Raw genomic sequence first — 21,002 nt, forward strand, 5'->3', positions numbered from 1 at the left:
TATGACCTGCTCTGGGACAGGAAGGGGAATAGGAGGAAGAAGGATCAGAGAAAGCCAGAAAGAGACTTTGCTCCTGAGGCCCTTTAAATGTCCTTCAGTTCAAAGTACTCAGCATGCCAACATGCCAGCTCAGGTCACCAGTGCAGAAGGCCCTAACTCCACCAAACCAGAAATAGGAAGCCAGGATAGGAATGCAACTTTGGGCTGTTGTTTTCTGAGCCCTGACTCCACCAAACCAGAAATAAGAAGCCAGGATAGGAATGCAGGGCTTCGCTCATTCCATCTCTTCTTATGCTTCTCTACCTCCTCCACCCTGGGGAGCATTTTCCTTTACAGAACTGCTGCAGTTGACCAGAAAAAGACTGGCATGGTCGGAGACCAGATAGGATGCCCATATTTTATTTTCAGTAGGGCCAATATCTTGGGTGGAACTCCTAAACTCACTGGATGCCCCGTGCATGAGTGTCTTAGGCATGCAGTATAATTCACAGCAGCCTGCTTCTGCGCAGAGATCCTGCAAAGACTTTTTATGTAAAAGGTGTCTGCACATTGTCCTCATTGTTTACACAAGTAGTGACCTTCATAAATAGCTTTGCAAAAGTCCCAAGGAAACAACTGAGTGAGCTGGTGCTTTCCTCTACTCCTTTATTAGCTTCTGTTCTGATTTGCTACTCAAATTTGTGCAATCTCCAGGAAATGTGCTCTGTGCTCCCACGTGCTTTTTGAATGCAAGTGAGCAGGTTAATAACCCCAGTGTTGCAATGCTGTGGCCTTAAATCTGCTTAAATAACCTGGCAGAGGCATTTGACCTCTTGGAACAGGGCAAGTCGTGTATGGCAGCAAGAATCCAACCAGGACCCTGAGTGCTGGGGCAAAGAGAAGGGGACAGAGGAGACAAGAAGCTGAAGGCTGCCAAAATCACCATTCCAATTGGCTCCTGATTCCTGGTGAATCCATCCCTCAGCTAATAGAGGGAGAGTGCTAAATCATGAAACTAATTGCCATCTTTTTCCTCTGCTCCAGGCTGCTACCAAGTTTAACCCAGGAACCGGTGTCCGAGGAAATGGACTGCAATGACGAGGATTTATTTAAAGCTGCAGATGCTGCTCTGAAGAAATACAACAGTAGAAGCAAAAGTGGCAACCAGTTTGTATTGTACCGCATAACTGAGGCCACTAAAACGGTGAGTGAGCTGTTTTTAACCTTGAAGTCACTTGGGATTTGTGCTATCACTAGAAGCTCAAGTCTGTTGCTCTTGCTCTCGCTCTCACTACACACACACACACACACACACACACACACCCCAAAGAACTCATAATCAAAGGTAGAAGTATACAGCTCTTAGAAAAGGCCAACACCACTGTCTGTCCTGCAGGTGAAGGGCAAGGTATGACTTGTCCTTGGGCCATCAAGGTAAAATGTGTCTCCATCAGGTAGGAGACAAATCCTGGCCAGATGTATGATTCATCTTTCAAGAGTATGTTTAAATTAATCTCACTGTAAGAGACTATATCTCTGAAATAGTTGAGTAATTGGTTGCTTCAATGGAAAATAAAATCCTAACCTCATGACATCACAAGGATAAAGGAGAAAAACTATGGGACAAATTATTGTTTTCTGAAAGTAAAATTGAGCCATTTTGTTTCATAATCTATTATAGTCCATAATGTAGTCATGCAAGAAATTCTGCTTCCTGGTGCTCTCAAGCAACCATTTATTGGTGGTATCTTCACTAGCTGGCATCCATGGAAAATATGGTTTTTGTTCTAAAATGTCTGTATACCCATCTTTTAATCTTTACATTGCCATGTGGGCATAACTTTCACCACCTCTTGCTTTCTAGGCCCACATTATCAAAATGGAAAGAACCTTGGAGACTATCTCTTGTTTGACTCCATGAACTCCCAGATACAAATACTGTGACCAAGCAGGCTCTGAGAAAACACTACTCTGAACATCAGGAAACCAGGGAACTGGGCCTGGCTCTGCCTCCTGGGATTGTGGGGCTGCCTAAGCCATACCCTGACCTCTCGGGGCCTCCCTGCTCTTAGCTGCAGCATGATAACATCACCTCCCAGGTCCCTTACTTCTCTGACATGCCAGGATTTTCTATCTGAAAGCTCATCTAACTCAGCATCTCTGTACTTTAAAACTTACGATTGGAAGACATCTTAGAAAAATTAGATCAGTCATAAAAAGGAAAAAAGTGCTGATACAATCCTATGACATGGCCAAACCCTGAAAACATAATGCAAAGTGAAAAAAACCGAAACAAAGAACACTTGTATGATTCCATTGATATGAAATGTCTAGAATAGGTACATAGGGACAGAAAGTACTAAAGGAATACTTGAGGTTAGGAAAAAGAAATAAAGTAGATTACTGGTTGAGGGCTGGAGGCAAGGGAAAATGGGTAATAACTGCTAATGCGTTTCTTTTGCACGTGATAAAATGGTCTAAAATAGATTGTGGGTATGATTATAAATATACTAAAAAAATTTAATTTGTGCACTTTAAATGGGTGAATTGTATGGCATGTGACTTATATCTCAATAAAGCTGTTGAGAAAAAAAGAAAAATTAGGAAATAAAACAAAGCAAATAAAAATACTAAAATCATTCATAGTTAATTTCACCATACAGAAATAACTTTTTCAAGTTCTCTTATTTGTTTTTTCTAATTATAAAAGTAATAGATATTCATTAGGGAAAGAAGTCAGACCATTTAAAAACAAGCGTTCAAAGAAGAAAGCAAAGATAATTATAATTCTACCACTGAGAGGTAAACATTTTAACAACTTGCTGCATATCTCTCCAGACCTTTAAAAGACATATATGAACACAAATCGATTTTTACAAAACTAGTAGTACTATGAATACTACTTTGTAACCTTTAAAAAAAATTGCAAGTATATTTTGAAGATTCTTCTAAGCAAACATTTAAAATACTTACAAAAATACAAGGGTGTATATATATATATATATATATATATATATATATATATTTTTTTTTTTTTTTTTTTTGAATTGGAGTCTCACTCTGTTGCCCAAGCTGGAGTGCAGTGGCATGCTCAGGGTCACTGCAACCTCAACCTGCTGTGCTCAGTCTTCCAAGTAGCTGGAGCTACAGGCACACATCACCACGTCCAGCTAATTTTTAAATTTATTGTAGAGATGAGGTCTCACCAAGTTGCCCAGGCTGGTCTTGAACCCCTGGACTCAAGCAATCCTCTCACTTTCACCTCCCAAAATGCTGGGATTATAGGCATGAGCCACTGTAACCAGTCTTATTTATATTTTTAATGAATACTTTGGTCTTATTAAATCAACTCAAGATCAACATTCATAACTTTACCAGAACACACTCAAATTATTTACTGTTAAGTCAACCGTATGAATTCTAAATATCTTTGGTTGCTTTTTTCAGGTTAACCCTGAAATATTTTATTCCTTAAAATACCAAATCAAGGAGGGTGACTGTCCCGTTCAAAGTGACAAAACCTGGCAGGATTGTGGCTACAATGAAGGTGCAGAAGCGGTAAGTGTTTTGATGATCCTGAAGCCTCCAGTTTTCTCTGTCAAGCCTGCCAGATTTTTTTTTTTATTTAGGCAGGGATGATTAATACTGGGGAGACCATTTAGGAGGAATGTGTAAAAATGTTCCAATGTGTAGAAAAATAAGATGCAGCCAGGTGCAGTGGCACAAGCCTGTAATCCCAGAACTCTGGGAGGCCAAGGTGAGAGGATTGCCTGAGCCCATGGGTTCAAGAATAGCCTGGGCAACTTGGCGAGGCCTAGTCTCTACAATAAATCAAAAAATTAGCCGGGTGTGGTAGCATGCACCTGTAGTTTCAGCTACTTGGAAGGCTGAGGTGGAAGAATCGCCTGAGCCCAACAGGTCCAGGCTGCGGTGACCGTGAGCACGTCACTGCACTCTAGTCTGGGTGACAGAGTGAGACTCCAACTCAAAAAAAAAGAAAAATCAGATGCATGGTACCTGTGTTCTTGCATAGACAGAAAACTCGTGGAGAAGCCAACAGTTAAACATGAAGAAAGCCCTCCCATGAGACTGCGGCTCTAGTGGCCAATCAGGACATCTGGGTCAGAGAGACAACAGATCAATATTTGGGCTAAGCTGAAGGGATGGCGAGAGGAGAGCATGAGTGCTTCAACTGCACAGTCTTGAAAGCAAATCTTGACTCTACCTCCAATTAGCTGTATGATGGCAGGCAAGATGCTCACCCTCCATGAGCTCTCCCTTGTAAAAGGGAGATAATATTGGCCTTACCAAGTTTTTGAAGGAAGAACTGAGATACACTATGTAAATGACCTTGTTAACTGTGACTATCCTACCCAGATGCCTACTATGTATGCCTGGCATACCACAACTGGTTGTTTATCCTTAATTATGGGATCCTGCGGGCAATATCTGCTTCAGAAGCAAGCCTCTCTTTTCACAGTTCATATATTTGCTTCTTTTCGGTCAGCACATAAAAGATGACCCCAGTTATCTGCAATTACAAAAGAGCACTGGACTCTGAATCAGGAGACCAGGATTTTGTGGTGCTGGTTCTACTTCTCAGTGAGCTCATCTGTCAGGTGGGGATAATTAGCTGCTGTGCCCTGTGCTACCTGCCTCAGAGGGGCTATGCCGATGAGGAGAGATGTGCTTTATCCTGATAGAATAGTGTCTGTCCCTTAGAAGTCCAGTGAGTGTGACTAAAGAATGACAAGACAAAATAAAACAAAAAGGACTGTTCAACAATAAAACAATTAGCAGCTGCCTATTATTAAGTGCCTACTATGTGGTGGACCTCTGCTCGTTACTTTATGTGTGTTTGCACATTCACTCTTCACAACAACCCTGTGCAATCGACTTGGCATGCCTCCTGAAAGATGGGTAAACTGAGACTCCGAAAAGCAAAGGAACTTGACGGAGGTAACAGCTAGCAAGTGGCTGGAACTGGGTGACATTTTGATGTCAAGGTCCTCTGATTGCTCTTTCTAATAAGTTAAACTGAAATTTATGTGAGTAGTATTAGCCCACTGAAATTGGGAGGTATACCGGGAGGAGGGTTCAGCAGGTGGATTTGAAGGCACTGAGAACATCTTGGGGAAAAGAAATATTCCCAGTGCTTTGAAACAAAGATTCGAGCTTAAAAAACTCACCATTCAGCCAGGCATGGTGGCTCATGCCTGTAATCTCAGCACTTTGTGAGGTGAAGACTAGAGGATTGCCTGAGTCCAAGGGTTCAAGACAACCTAGGCAACTCGGCGAGACCTCATCTCTACAATAAATCAAAAAATTAGCCAGGCATGGTCACGTGTGCCTGTGGTTCCAGCTACTTGGAAGGCTGAGGAGGAAGGATCACCTGAACCTAGCAAGTTGAGGTTGCAGTGGCACGCTCAAGGCTATCGCACTCCAGTCTGGGTGACAGAGTGAGACTCCGACTCAAAAAAAAACAACTCACCATTCATACTATCTTTTCTCTAACATCCCATGAATGACAGTGGCTTATAAAGTAAATAATCTTCAGGCTACAAAAACTTTTGAAACTTCCCATGTTTCAAAACTCTTTTGGATAAAATCTTCACAAGTGTCTTTTATTTTTAAAGGAAAGTCATATTTGACAATAGTACTAGGAGGACTTTTACATCTGAAAGGTCAGGATAGATGATCTATTTTCTTCTTAGGCCACAGGAGAATGCACGGCAACTGTAGGGAAGAGGGAGAATGAAAAGTTCGTCGTGGCTACGCAGACCTGCCAGATTACTCCAGGTAGCTGATGTATCCGGTGGCACTGCCCTGGGAGGAAACTAACCTTTTCTGTGTGCCAGAATATTCTCTTTCTTCCTATGCCTACTAGGATTTACTGGAAAATTCGTTAACGAGGGCCTTCTAAATTATCTTCTCTGCATAAGGCAGTGTATCTGAATGCTGATTTCGATCATTAACGCTGCCTTTCTGTCTGTTCTTTGTTAAGCCGAGGGTCCTGTGGTGACAGCCCAGTATAACTGCCTGGGCTGTGTGCATCCCATATCAACGAAGAGCCCCGACCTGGAACCTGTGCTGAGACACGGCATTCAACACTTTAACAACAACACTCATCATTCCCACCTCTTTGCTCTTAGTGAAGTAAAACAGGCCCAAAGACAGGTTTGGTCTTTAAATTGTTTATGTCACACAGTATTGTTAAAATATGTTAGATCTTTACGTTTGGGATTTCATTGCCTAAAATAAACTATGGGCCATGATGGCGAGGAGTTCTTCTACATTTTCTTTCTTTTCTTTTTTTTTTTTGACCTGGAGTCTCACTTTGTCCCCAGCCTGGAGTGCAGTGGCATGCTCATGGCTATGACAGCCTTGACGTGCTGGGCTCAGGCGATCTTTCCGCCTCAGCCTTCCAAGTAGCTGGAACCACAGGCATGCACTACCTTGCCTGACTAATTTTTTTTTATTTATTGTTAGCGACGAGGTCTCACCATGTTGCTCAGGCTGGCCTCGAACCCCTGGACTCAGGCAATCCTCTTGCCTCTGCCTCCCAAAGTGCTGGAATTACAGGCATGAGCCACCACACCTGGCTTCTTCTATGTTTTCATATGACTGCACAGAAAGCAAAAGGCTTTCTCTTTAGTCAAAATGACTGGGATAGTGCAATATGTAAACAGAAAAAGATGGCTCATCAGACTTCCTCCCTTTGAAGTTTGTTTTTAGCAAACAGGTAGTCAACATTACATGTTCTTCCAGAAATGGTAAAATGAAAAGTCATGCTGGCCTTAAGATTTTAAGAAAACAATATCAGCAACTAGCTATCATGAGTTAAACATAGCTCCAAAATATTAAACGATGTCAAAAATGATTGGCATGGCTGGACCTGGTGGCTCATACCCATAATCTCAGCACTTTGGGAAGTGGGAGGATGGCTTGAGGTCAGGAGTTTGAGACTACCCTGGACAACATAGCAAGATGCCCCATCTCTATTAAAAAAAGGGAAAAAAGCCAGTCTCGGTGACTTAGCATGTAATCCCAGCACTTTGGGAGGCCCAGGTGAGTGGATTGCCTGAGCCTGCAGGTTCGAGACCAGCCTGGGCAACTTGGCAAGACTTCATCTCTACAATAAATGAAAATAATTAGCTGGGCATGGTAGCACATGCCTGTAGTTCCAGCTACTAGGAAGGCTGAGGTGGAAGGATCGCCAGAGACCAGCAGGTTAAACTTGGGGTGGCCATGAGCATGCCGCTGCACTCCAGCCTGGGTGATAGAGTGAGACTACAACTCAAAAAAAAAAAGAAGAAAAAGAAAAAAACAAATGGTTAGCATGATGTTCTGGGTACCTCCTAAATTAGAGTTCCCGTATCATCAGGGAGAAAAAGGTAAATACCTGTAAATCTGGTCTTTTTATTGATTCTGTTCATTCAGCCTTTTCTGATAGTTGACTAGGTCCCTTGTATTTCAGCCTCTCATTATGAGTAATTCACTTTAGTCAGTCGCATTTTGCACACTTAATAGATCTTGCAGTTTGCTTTTGTGTGAGATACAGGTTTTACTCAATTAAGTCCATATACAGCTATTGGGGTGGGACCAACCCAGAATAAAGCAGAAGAAATCTTATTGCCTAGTGAACTGGGAGCCTGAGGACCCAGCAGTAAAAGCCACTCCCTACCAAAGTTTACTTTATCCATCTAGAAGAGCATTATTATTTCAGGAATTTCCATGAAACATTTTCTCTCTGCAGCCTGGCAGAGGAAATATTGTTTAGGTCTTAATTAAGGAAGTACAGTAACTTCATGTATATATTGCTTTTCATTTTCAGATGGATGGGGTGTGTGTGTGTGTGTGTGTGTGAAATGTAAGAGTCTTAAGGTGCTCAATATTTATTCAGTAATATTTTTGCCTTGTAGGAATAATCGTTTATATTTACTGGGCTCCTATCATATGCCACATAGTGTTCTAAACTCCTGGTGATATTTATATCTCATGGTGAATAATGTCTAAAATGTCCTTTTAAATAGTCAATCCAAAATTGTTTCAGGTGGTGGTTGGATGGAACTTTAAAACTACCTACTCAATCGTGCAAACTAATTGTTCGAAGGAGAATTTTCTGTTCTTAACTCCAGACTGCAAGTCCCTTTCGAATGGTGTAAGTAGGCAAAAGTGTAATTATAAAGTTCCTAGCATTTTGTTCACAGTTTTTGTAAGTATAGGAACTATCAAGCTGTGTGGGAAAGCTGTCACTAAAATTTTGAAGACATTCAGCAATTCAAACTCACAATCACTTAGGAAACATAAAGCTCACCTCACTAGTTGAGCTGCCTCACCCACCTGGTCAAAGAATCTGCACATCTAGCATTATGTATTTACAGAGTGTAACCAGGTCTAGGAATAGCCTGAGAAAAATGAGGAAATCACCCAGTCTGTTTTTATTATGTCTTCACACTTTTCTGTCTCCTTTTTTCCCAAATGCCATTATACCCTTTACACTCAGTACCTTTATGGCATATCCTAACTCTACCCAGGACAATTCCTCACTTTAAGCTTTTCTTTGCTTATTTTTCCATTTTCCCTCCCCTCCCTTTATCTTTCATTAACACCTCCTGAGTTTCTGTCCCTTAGTGATCCTTCTTTGGATGATATCTTGTTACGTGAGCCAAAATTATGTTAAAATGGTATATCTTAAGGAAGCAGTGACTAGTGAATGTTAAGATAGCTAAAACATGATAAGTCCCAGGGATATTTGCATGTGAGCAGAATATTTTACCCACAGTGGGTAAGATTTAAGGCCTTGCTATTCAAAATGTGTTCCATAGACCAGCAGCACCAGGGAGTTTGTTGAAAAAGCAGAATCTTGACCAGGCACAGTGGCTCATGCTTGTAATCCCAGAACTTTGGGACGCTGAGGAGAGAGGACTGCTTGAGCCCAGGAGTTGAAACCAGCCTAGGCATCATAGTGAGACCTTGTCTCAATAAAAAATTTTTTAAAAATTTTTATACAGGCATGGTGGCACATGCCTGTAGTTCCAGCTACTTGGGAGGCAAGAGTAGAAGAATTGCCTAAGCCCAGGTCGAGGCTGCTGTGAGAGCCATGGTCATGCCACTGCACCCCAGCCTGGGCAACAGAGTGAGGCTCTAACTCAAAAGAAAAAGAAAAAAATAAAAAAGCAGAATCTTGAATTCTACCCACCTATTGAATGAGAATCTGCATATTAGCAATACTCCCAGATGATTTGTGTGTGCACCTTAAAGCTGTAAAAGCACTGACTGAAGAGGTTTCATAAGTGGTTTTCTCAGTCCATACGGCATATTAGAATCACCTGGCTAGCTTTCTTTCTTTCTTTTTTCTTTTTTTTTAAGTGAGTAAGCAGGATTTATTGAGAGGACAAAGAAGCTCCCATAAGTGGGAGGGAACCCAAAGATATGGCCCCTCCTGTCTAACTTTCTAAAATACCTATTCCTAAGCCATTGCCTCAGATTCACTGAATGGTCTGAAATGGGTCTGCGGAATCAGAATGATCTAAAACCTCCTCAGTGAATCGAGTGTGCTATAGAATTAAGAACTGCTGGGCTACTCCCGGTAGCTTTCCCCTATCCAAAATTATGGTATTATAAGTGTGGTATTCTCTATATCTTTTTTAAAAAAGGCATTTATTATATATGTATTTCTTTATTGGAAATGCACATATTCTGTGCATATTAAGTACGTAATATTATTAAAAACTTCAAGACAATGCAGAAACATAGGGGAATGAAATATCAAACCACATACCCAAAGACATCTTATTGTATTTCCCTTCTGTTTATTTTATTTTATTTTTTTCATGGACGGAGATTATAGGCAATTTTTAACGATTTTTTTCTTTTAACGGTTGTGATTATTTTACATGCTACTTTTCTTTTCTTTTCTTTTTTACATGCTACTTTTCTTTCACCTAAGAATTTTCCCATGTCATTAAAACTCTTGGTAAGCTTCTTTTTATTTTTATTTTTTAAAATTTTTTCCCTTCTCTTATGAAGAGGAGGTGAGCTTTTTAAATAATCATTTAAAGTTTTAGTGAAGATACTATAGATTATTATTATTATTATTATTATTTTATTTTGAGTCAGAGTTTCACTCTGTCGCCCAGGCTGGAGTACAGTGGCATGCTCACAGCCACCACAACCTTGATCTGCCTGGCTCAGGTGATCCTTCTGACTCAGCCTTCCAAGTAGCTGGAACCACAGGCATGCACCACTGCATCCAGTTAATTTATTAATTTTATTGTAGAGATGAGGTCTCGCCAAGTTGCCTAGGCTAGGCTCAGGCAATCCTCTCGCCTTCACCTCCCAAAGTGCTGGGATTATAGGCATGAGCCACTCCTCCCAGCTGATTATTTTTTAATTATGCTCTTATTTTTGGACATTTGGATATTTCCATTTTTATTGTAAGTAATAACTCCCCAAACATTTTAAGGAATAAAACTATTTCTGTGTTTCGTATTTCTTCTTCAAAATTAAAATACCAGCTTTACATATGGTATTTACATATGGTATAAACTCATATAAAAGCTTTTCAGACTTGATGTATATAGGCTGTTTGCCAAAGTGCATCAATTTACATTCTACCAGCAATGTATACCTTTTATAGAATTTAGTATTTTTTTAAAAATTTAACCAAGCATGGTGTCTCATGCCTATAATCCCAGCACTTTGAGAGGCAGTGGTGAGAGGATTGCTTGAGCCCAGGAGTTCGAGACCAATCTGGGCAACTTGGCAAGACCTCGTCTCTACAATAAATAAAAAAATTAGGTGGGCATAGTGGCACATGCCTGTGGTTCCAGCTGTTTGGAAGGCTGAGGTGGAAGGATCACCTGAGCCTAGCAGTTGGAGGCTGCAGTGACCATGAGCACTCCAGCCTGGGTGATAGAGTGAAACTCCAACTCAGAAAAAAAAACCTGAGATTTGCCTGTACCAGGTCTTTCTGGCATGAATCTTCCTTTTTCCCTTTTTCTTACTAATAAACTCTGTTCTAAAACTAAAAAGAAAAAAAAGCTTAGTTAATTTCATAGAAAAAATAGTTTTAGTTTTCATTTTGTCAATCAGCAATGCAGTTAATATGCATTTATTGAACCACTTGTTAAAAACTCAGCTTCATCAGTGATGGAGAATTAAAATCCTTCGCAGAAAGAAAAAATAAAGAGAGAAATGTATGGGTTGAATTTATGAATTGTCTTCTACATCCTTTACTCATTTCTCTTTGGGAAGAGTTTTAATTAATTGGAAAAAAAGAATTTAAATATTAAAGATATTTTCTTAGTTTTTACCTTTCAGTTTCCATTGTGGTACTCCTGACTTATAAATAACTTTCATTTATAGGTGACCAAATCTACCATTATTTTCCTTTTGAATTTTTCACTATTTGCTCAGCAATTATTTTGTTTCATTTTTCCTAGTTTGTCTAAGGATATGGTTTTAAAATATAGCTTTTAAACCTACCTGAAATTAATTTTGATGTATCTTGTGAGATATCTAACTTAATTTTTTTCAAGAAAATAACCAGATTTCTCAAAATTCTTCTTTCTTCATAAATTTGTGACAAGTTTTATCTCAAAACAGTTTCTTTCTTTTTTTTTTTTTCCCATAACAGTTTCTTACAAAAGATCTGTTCTCTGGATTTGTACCAGCATCATTATGTTTTCTTAAATTTTTGTTTTTAATTTTTTTATTTTAAAAATGTGATACAGTTCAGGGTTAGGTATACAAATGTTCATTATGCTGGTACCCTTGTTAATGAGGTGTGCCCCACCCGCTACAGTTTCCCACTACTACCCTGCCAATCCCTTCTTATAGTATTATGATAATTGTTCAAGGTCCAAACACCATTATGGTGTTTTCATTTTAAAGATGTGGGGTACAATTTAGGATTAGGTATACAAATGTTCATTATGCAAGTACCCTTGTTGGTGAAGTGTGCACCACTGTGTTTTAACAGCTTCATATTATGCTTAAATATGTGATTTATTATCCTAATGTTTATTTATTATTTTTACCGCTACACTGACAAGGATATTCTAGTTTTTATCTTCAAAACTAACCTTAGAATAATACGTTTGTAAGAAAAGCCTACATTGTTATATTGATTTGAATTGCATTATGTTTCTAAATTAATTTGAGAATTGGCATATATGCTATATTTAGTCTTTTTAGTCAAAAATTTGATATGCCTCTCTACTTAGTAAACTTTTATTTTATACTTCTAATGTTGTATCATTTTCTTTATATATAACCAGAATAAGTCTCACCAAAATTATTTCTAGGTTTTGTTGGTTTTTATTTGGTTTGATTTGGTTCGGTTATTGTTGTTAGGAATCAAATCCCTTTGTTTCCATTCTTATTTTATTCTCTTTTTAATAAGTTATTATTATTTTATGTAAATGTGTCTTTTTTATGGGTTTACCTTATATCTTGCAATTTAACTGAACTCTTTGATCTACTCTAACAAATGTTTATTGATTTGTTTCATTGTTCTAGGTATATAATTATATCTTATGCAAATAATACTTTTATCTCCTTTTTTCCAATGCTTTTTTTTTTGTTCTATGTCTCACTGAACTAACTTAAACATTCAGAGTTTTGGTTTGTTGTTTGTTTGTTTGTTTGTTTTTGAAATAACAGTGATCACAGACGTTTGTGTTTTATTCCTGATTATATTGGGAAAGAAAATTTAGAATTTTCTGCAATTTTGTCATTATGTATACAATTTGCTGTGAATTCCATGTAGACTTTTTTTTTAATTATCACCTTCTTTGGGAATGACACAAAGATTCTTTATCATGTTAAGGAAGCATCCTTACATTCCTGCCCTTTATTTTATTATTTTATTTTATTTTTTGAGCCAAAATCTCACTCTGTCATTCAGGCTAAAGTGCAGTGACTCAATCAAGAATCACTGCAGCCTTGACCTCCTGACCTTAGGCAATCCTTCCTCTTCAGCCTTCCAAGTAGCTGGGACTACAGGGACACAGCAGCACCCCTAGCTAATTTAAAAATTTTTTTTGTAGAGACGAGGTCTCGCTATATTGCCTAGGCTAATCTTGAAGTCCTGGGCTCCAGCAGTCCTCTTACCTTGGTCTCCCTAAGTGCTAGGATTTTCGACATGAGCCAGCACGCCCAGTCATTCATGTTTTTTTTTTTTTTGAGTTGGAGTCTCACTCTGTTGCCCAGGCTGGAGTGCAGTGGCATACTCATAGCCACCCCAGCGTCAACCTGCTGGGCTCTGGTGAACCTTCCGCCTCAGTCTTCCAAGTAACTAGAACTACAGGCATGCACGTCCATGCTCGACTAATTTTTGATTTATTGTAGAGAGAGGTCTCACTAAATTGCCCGGGCTGGTCTCGAACCCGCGGGCTCAGGCAACCCACTCACCTCGGTCTCCTAAAGTGCTGGGATTACAGGCTGAGCCACCGAGTCCAGCCCATTCCTGTTCTTTAAAGAGTTTTGCTGTTGTTTCCTCTTCCCCCTTTTCAAAAATAATGTGTGTTGAACTTAGCATTATATATTAAAATATCATATTATGTTTTGACAACTTTCCTAATAGTAATCTCTAGATTTCCAGACTCAATTCTATTTGTTTAGTATAAATTATTCTTTATATATGCATTTGGATTATATTCCTAATTTATTTAAGAATTCTAAATCAACATTTATAAGTGAAAGTTGTTTACAGTCTTCTGTGTGTGTACATGGCTTTTTTTCAGGTTTTAGTATTCAGATTATAGTGTTTAATAGAATGAGTTGGAGAGTTTGCCATTATTTTCAATATTCAGAAATAGTTCATATAGCATGGAAATATTTTTAATTTTTAAAAGTATTCATCTATAAAATGTTTGTGTTTTTTGAAGGTGTGAAGTGGGATGGAACTTGAGAGTAAAGATGATATTCTCTATTCTTTATCAATCATTGGTCCATTCAGGTTTTCTTCTTGATATTAAATCAATTTTGATCATTTATAATTTTTCAGAAGTGTCCATTTCTTGGAGATTTAAATTAGCATATACTTGTGTATCTGCTAATACATTTTATACTTCTCTGAATGTTTACTATGTTGCCCTTTTTATGCATTTGATTTCTTTTTCCTTACTCCAAGGAGGATCATTGGATGTTTTTGTGAACGCTAATGCTTTCTGTTTTTTATTTTATCAGGTTTGTGTTGTTTTGGTTTTGTTTTTGTTTTGAGTCGGAGTCTCACTCTGTTGCCCAGGCTGAAATACAGTAGCCTGCTCACGGCCACCGCAACCTCGATCTGCTGGGCTTAGGTGATCCTTCTGCCTCAGCCTTCCAAGTAGCTGGAACTACAGGCTATCTTCTCAGTTTTGCTATTATCTTTGTTGTTTTCTCTTTCTTGCTTTTTTTTTGTTTATTATTCTTTTTTCCTCCCTAACTTCCTAAGTAAGTATGGAATTTTTTTTTTTTTTTTTTCTTTTGTGTTTAAATTATGAAACGTGTAAAGCCATTAAATTACTCTGAATGGTTTCTGGCAACATTATATGGAATTTTCATTTTAAAAAATTTTTTCCTTATCCAAGAAAGATCATAATTTTTTAGGCAAATGTGTTTATATTTCCAAATACATAGTTTTTTGTTTAATCTTATATCATTAATTTTTAGGGGGCTTTTTTTGTCCTAAGATCAAAGAACATGGCCTGTACTGTTGCTGCTTTGCAAAATTTGTTGAATCTCTTTGAGACCTAGCATGAAAGCAATCAATATTTTTATATTTGTATGACTCTTATGAAAGTATTATTTTAAATCGCATGCATCATATTAAAATACCATTTAAATAAATCTTTATTGTGTTATTCAAGTCTTCCAGGCCTTTTTTTTTTATCCACTTGCCCTTCTTAGATTTGTAGTTGCATACTAAATTTTCTTGCCATGTTTACTTTTATCCATTTTTATTCTTATATGCAATGTTTTCTTTTTTTTTTTTTTTTTTTTAGTTGGAGTCTCACTCTGTCACCCAGACTGGAGTGCAATGGCTCTTCCCGGCCACCGCAGCCTCGACCTGCTGGGCTCCGGCGATCCTTCCGCCTCAGCCTTCCGAGTAGCCGGAATTACAGGCATGTGCTACCACGCCCGGCTGACTTTTTGATTTATTGTAAAGATGAGGTCTCGCTGCCCAGGCGGGTCTCGAACCCACGGGCTCAGGCAGTCTACTCACCTCAGCCTCCCAAAGGCGCGGGATTACAGGTTGAGCCACCGAGCCCGGCTTGCAATGTTTTCTAGTTTATATATTTTGATTCCATGCCTTCTAGTCTGTCTTTAAAAAATACAATTACTTTTTTCTGTCTTTGAGTTTTTTTGTTACCTTGAATTTTACTTTGTCCAATATTATTACTACTCTAGCTCATTTTTTGTTTATATTTGACTCATATAGCTTTGCTTATCCCTTATTTTTAAGCTTTATTTATCATTTTATTATGATTCTTGAAACTGTAACAAATTGATTTTGTTTAACTTAATCTGAAAGTCTTTGTCTTTTGTTGTTGTTGTTTTTGCTTTTTGAGTTGGAGTCTCACTTTGTAGTCCAGGTTGGAGGGCCATGGCATACTCGCAGCCACTTCAGCATTGACCTGCTGGGTTCTAGCGATCCGTCCGCCTCAGCCTTCCTAGTAGCTGGAACTACAGGAGTGTGCTACCATGCCTGGCCAATTTTTGATTTATTGTAGTGATGAGGTCTCACCAAGTTGCCCTGGCTGGTCTCAAATCCATGGGCTCAGGCAAACCACTCGCCTCAGCCTCCCAAAGTGCTGGGATTACAGGCTGAGCCGCCAAGCCCGGCCATCTTTGACTTTTAAAAGAAAAATTTACCGTGTTACTTATATGATATTTTTTAAATATAATTTTGCCGTGTCACCCAGGCTGGAGTGCAGTGGCATAGTCACAGCTCACCACAGCTTCATCCTCCTGGGTTCAGGTGATCCTCCTGCCTCAGCCTCCACAGTAGCTGGGATTATAGGCATGTCATGCCCAGCTAATTTTTAAAACTTTTTTGTAGAAATAAAGTCTCACTATGTTGCCTAGGCTGGTCTCACACTCCTGGGCTCAAGTAATCCTCTTGCCTCAGCTTCCCAAAGTGCTGGGATTACAGGTATGAGCCACCATGCCCAGCTACTTATATGGTTATTTCCCTACTTGTTATTCTTGTCATCTTATTTCATGTTTCTGTGTGTCATTACATATGTATGTGTTTGTTGTTATGATTGACCCTATTGACAAAGTGTATCTTGTTCTTTGTTTTGCCATAAGACTATGTTTTGTTTCTTTTTCTTCCTATGCAATGACTTGGAAAGTATTATTTTTAATTTTACTAGTTGCCTATTTTTAAAATCCTTTAAAATGTTTTTAATGTATGCATTATATGCTTTTTGAAAACTAGGAGACTGGCGAATGTATAGATAATGCATACATGGATATTCACCTAAGAATTGCTTCCATCTCACAGAACTGTGAACTTTATCCAGGTGAGAGAGAGCATATGTTCATACCCCAATCATGAAATAGTAGTCCCACACAACTGTCTGGGGCTTTTCATCTAAATTGTGCTTTGGTTCCCATGATAGACCACAAATCTGTGTAACCTATGAACTTTGATCAGAATATCACACCCCTCCCCTGCCTCGTTATGCTGCAGCTGGTGCAACTGAGACTGCCCTGCATGTGGCTACAAGGAGCTATAATGACAGAGGGAAAAACTGATGTTCCCTGGGCAAAGTTGGCCCTGGGTGACAAACCCAGCTGGTCTTTTTTTTTTTTTTAAGTTAGGGTCTCACTCTTTCACCTAGACTGGAGTGCAGTGGCATGAACATGGTTCATCACAGCTTTGACCTCCTTGCCTCAGGAGATCCTTCCACCTCAACCTCCCAAGTAGCTGGGACTACAGGCCCACACCACCATGCCCAGCTAATTTTTTAATTTTTTGAAAAGACAAGATCTCGCTATGTTGCTCAGGCTGGTCTTCAACTCCTGGGCTCAAATGATCTTCCTGCATTGGGCTCCCAAAGTGCTGGGATTACAGATGTGAGCCACTGTGCCCAGCCTCAGCTGGTCTCCCTTGTCTAAAAGTTATCCTTAAGTTGGGTATCGTAAGTTGGAGAGACCTGTATTTAATTAACTATTCAAAGTAAACCTTTTCAATTAAGAGGAATTTTTTCCTGGATGTTATAATGGGAGGAAATGGAGATACTGTGAGTTTTTATTCAAATCAATATTTCTTATAATGAGAACTGGCTTTTCTCTTACTTGGAAAATAATTGTACCTATTTACCACAGCCATAGCACTAAAAATGTTCCCACTAGACAGGCATTCCTTTAAATGAAGGATTGCTTTTTACAGTATTCATCAAAAATCCAAAAATTCAGGAAAAGTGTAGCATATTTATTGAGTCACTAACATGTTCTGATTGACTATGTTTCCCCAAATAACTGGGCTCTGCGGAGGAGAAGGGAAAAGAGGCAGGAAGTGAAAGTCAGACAGACAACTTTCACCTACTCGTGACAAGGCCTGGGCTAGCAATTGGCCTTCTATAGATGTGGATGCCAGGTCCTGGGCAGGAGAGGTGCTAGGCTAGGCTTTTCCTTCAGTGTTCATGCTGACTTAAAATTTGATTCTTTCAGCGGAAGTCCCTATACCACCACCTCGCAAGATTTGTGCTGGCTGCCCCAGAGATATACCCACCAACAGTCCAGAGCTGAAGGAGGCACTGACTCATTCCATCACAAAGCTTAATGCAGAGAATAATGAAACTTTCCATTTCAAGATTGACACCGTGAAAAAAGCAAGTGTACAGGTCTGTAAATTATGCTACACAAATCGATAGTCTGTGTCAATTCCTTACTCATTTTGCCACTGATCTTGACTCTGGATTGGGAAACAGTGTACTCAGTAATGGGGATTTGGTAGATTTGAATTCCAAGTCCCAACCTTGCTACATGCTTGATGTGTGTGATCTAGGACAAGTCTCTTAGGACGTTCTCTCTGTTTTCTTTCTGTAAAGGGCTGAGGTGAGGATCAACAAAGTAATGTGTGTCAAATCACTTTTCTTTTTTAAAAAACTTGTTTATTTATTATAAAGATGTGGGGTACAATTCAGAGTTAGGTATACAAATATTGATCATGCAGGCACCCTTGTTGATGAGGTATTCCCCTCCCTCCCCTAGCACTTTCTCTCAACTGCCAGTCCCACCCCCTCCCCCGACAATTTTCCACTACTGCCAATCGCTTTCTTACAGCATTATATTTATCCAAGGTCACCTTATGAGTGAGAACACATGAACTCAGTTCTTTGTTTCTGTGATAAATCACTGAGTATGATAGACTCCAAATTCAGCCAATTTGCTGCAAAGTCCTTCTTTATGGATGCATAATATTCCATTGTGTATAAGTTACCAACATCATTCTTCTCAGATCTGGAAATGACAATACAGAAATTCATATGGAAATATAAACGAACGCGAATAGCCAAAACAATCCTTAGCAAGAGAAACAAAGCAGGAGGAATCACACTTCCAGACTTCAAACTCTACTATAAAGCTACAGTAATCAAAACAGCTTGGTTATTGGTATAAAAACAGGCACATAAACCAATGGAACAGGATAGAGATTCTGGAAGCAAAGCCTCAATTCCTCAACCAAATCACTTTTCAAACTCTGAAATGTTTACAAGTATTAGCAACTACTATATAATTAATAAATTCAGGGCTAGGGACAAGACTTACTCCATACCTTTCTGGACTCATCTCCCACAACAATATCACTCAATGCCTTAGGCTCAGCCACATCCGTCCATCGTTGTTCAGACTCCATACCCTCTTATCTCCAAGTTATTTGTCCCACTGTTCCCTCTTTCTAGGATGTGCTTCCTCCTTATAAATGTACCCTCTGGAGATTCAATTTTCCTTCCATGCCCTGTCAATGGAAGATAAAGAATGCCTTCATCTGGGAATGAGGATTCTCAGCTACACTATGGCATCTACCACTCACATTCTGGGTGACTCTGGGTGGTCTTTTCAGACTTGACCCCATCTGTAAAATGAGTGGCTGGGTTAGAAGAGCCCAAATTCCAACCAATTCCAACTGTCTATGACCAATATGTTCATGGACAGAGTCCTATTCTAGGGACTCAAAATGGTCCTCCCTAAATACAAGCTAAAGAAAAATAATCAAAATAGAAACAAGTTGTTACAAGGCAACATAATCTTCATAATCTGGTGAGGAAATTCTCACTAAAAAGTTCATACTTTTGGCTCAGTAATTGAATTTCTAAGAATCTAAAATAGAAGTCTTTATATTCAGTAATATTCAGTGCAGTTTTAATTATAACAGCAAAAAATGGTAAACTGTCAAAATGATTGATATCGTGGGAATGATTAGCTAATGTCTGGCACATCCTTACAATGGAGTGTTAAATAGCAATTTAAAAATATCATTATGAGGAGTTTTTGATATGGGAAATGTCTTGTATTATAATATTCAATGAAAAAGAAGGGCTGCTGGATATGTTGTCATGTGCCTGTAGTCCCAGTTAGAGTCTGAGGCAGGAGAATCACTTGAGTGCAGAGTTCGAAGCTACAGCAAGCTATGATCAATGCACTCCAGCCTGGGCAACAGAGTGAGACACTGTCTCTTAAAAAACAGAGGAGGGGCCAGGAGCCAAGGCTCACTCCTACAATCCCAGCACTTTGGGAGGTAGAGGTAAGATTTCCTGAGTCCAGGAGTTCAAGACCTGTCTGGGCAACTTAGCGAGACCTGGTCTCTACAATAAATCAAAGAATTAGTCAGGAATGGTGGTGAATACCTTTGGTTCCAGCTACTTGGAAAACTAAGGGGGAAGGATCACCTGAGTCCAGCAGGTCGAGGCTGTGGTGGCCCTGAGCTTACCACTGCACTCCAACCTGGGTGACAGAGCAAGATTCCTACTCAAAAAAAAGGGGGGGGGGAACTGGGGAAGAAGGGAGACATGGAATAGAATATACATTATGTTTTCAATTTTGTTATTAAAAAGTACAGAAACAATACTGAAAAGAAACAAATGCCTCAGACTATTCACAGTGATGGTTTTTAGGTGATGGCACAATGGGCTATCCATTTTCGTATTCTAATTTTCTTTGTTAGCTTTGCAACTGAAAAAAAAAGCAAACACAATATCTTAAAATAAATCAAAAACAGACACTTTTATCTCTCTACTACTCGGGCACTTATTCCTGTCCCAATGCCACCACTCTTTCTGATTTCATTGTCTCATGACCCACATTAGGCTTACTTGAGGAGATACTAATCTGTACTATTCTTGTTTGTGTCCCCCTTACTTCTCACTTTATATTTTTTATTTCTTGTGAAATGCCTTTTCCTTTATTCATTGAGACAAGCTCAGGCTGGAGGGCAATGGCATGATCATAGCTCACTGTAGCCTCGAACTCCTGGCCTCAAGCGACCCTCCTGCCTCAGCCTCCTGAGTGGCTGGGACTGCAAGAGAACAAGCCACTACACCCAATTAATTAAAAAAAAATTTTTTTTGTAGAGACAAAATCTTACTATATTTCCCAGATTGGACTCAAACGCCTGGGCTCAAGTGATTCTTCCATCTCAGCCTCCAGAGTTGCTTGGACTATAGGCTACTATATCCAACTCCTTCATTCTTTTTTTTTTTTTTGAGTTAGAGTCTCACTCTGTTGCCCAGACTAAAGTGTAGTGGTACATTCACGGCTACCGCATCTTCGGTTTGCTGGGCTCAGGCACTCCTTCTGCCTCAGCCTTCCAAGTAGCTGGAACTATAGGTGCATGCCACCATGTCTGGCTAAGTTTTTTTGGCTTATTGTAGAGACAAGGTCTCACCAAGTTGCCCAGGCTGGTCTTGAACCTCTGGACTCAGGCAATCCTCTCTCCTCCACCTCCCAAAGTGCTGGGATTACAGATGTGAGCCACTTCATCCGGCTTCCTTTATTCTTTTTTTTTTTTTTGGGTTGGGGCT

At 39.3% G+C, this 21,002-nt stretch overlaps 1 protein-coding gene across 2 annotated transcripts in view; it reads left to right on the forward strand.

Annotated features, from left to right (window-relative positions):
* Positions 1–808: 808 nt before the first annotated feature.
* KNG1 (kininogen 1) overlaps positions 809–21,002 on the forward strand; it is a 27,063-nt gene continuing 6,869 nt past the window's right edge. Inside the window, exons 1-7 of one of the 2 annotated variants that reach the window (XM_008056362.2) lie at positions 809–1,183; positions 3,427–3,537; positions 5,694–5,778; positions 5,984–6,156; positions 8,033–8,140; positions 16,412–16,496; positions 17,650–17,822. In XM_008056362.2, coding sequence (XP_008054553.1) covers positions 989–1,183; positions 3,427–3,537; positions 5,694–5,778; positions 5,984–6,156; positions 8,033–8,140; positions 16,412–16,496; positions 17,650–17,822 — 930 coding nt within the window. In that variant the 5' untranslated portion in view covers positions 809–988. The remainder of the gene's footprint in view (positions 1,184–3,426; positions 3,538–5,693; positions 5,779–5,983; positions 6,157–8,032; positions 8,141–16,411; positions 16,497–17,649; positions 17,823–21,002) is intronic. The other variant, XM_008056363.2, reaches the window with a different exon arrangement.

The sequence above is a fragment of the Carlito syrichta genome, unplaced genomic scaffold (genome assembly GCF_000164805.1).
Source record: "Carlito syrichta isolate Samal-C Ts95f unplaced genomic scaffold, Tarsius_syrichta-2.0.1 Scaffold302333, whole genome shotgun sequence".
In the NCBI taxonomy this organism is placed as follows: domain Eukaryota; kingdom Metazoa; phylum Chordata; class Mammalia; order Primates; family Tarsiidae; genus Carlito; species Carlito syrichta.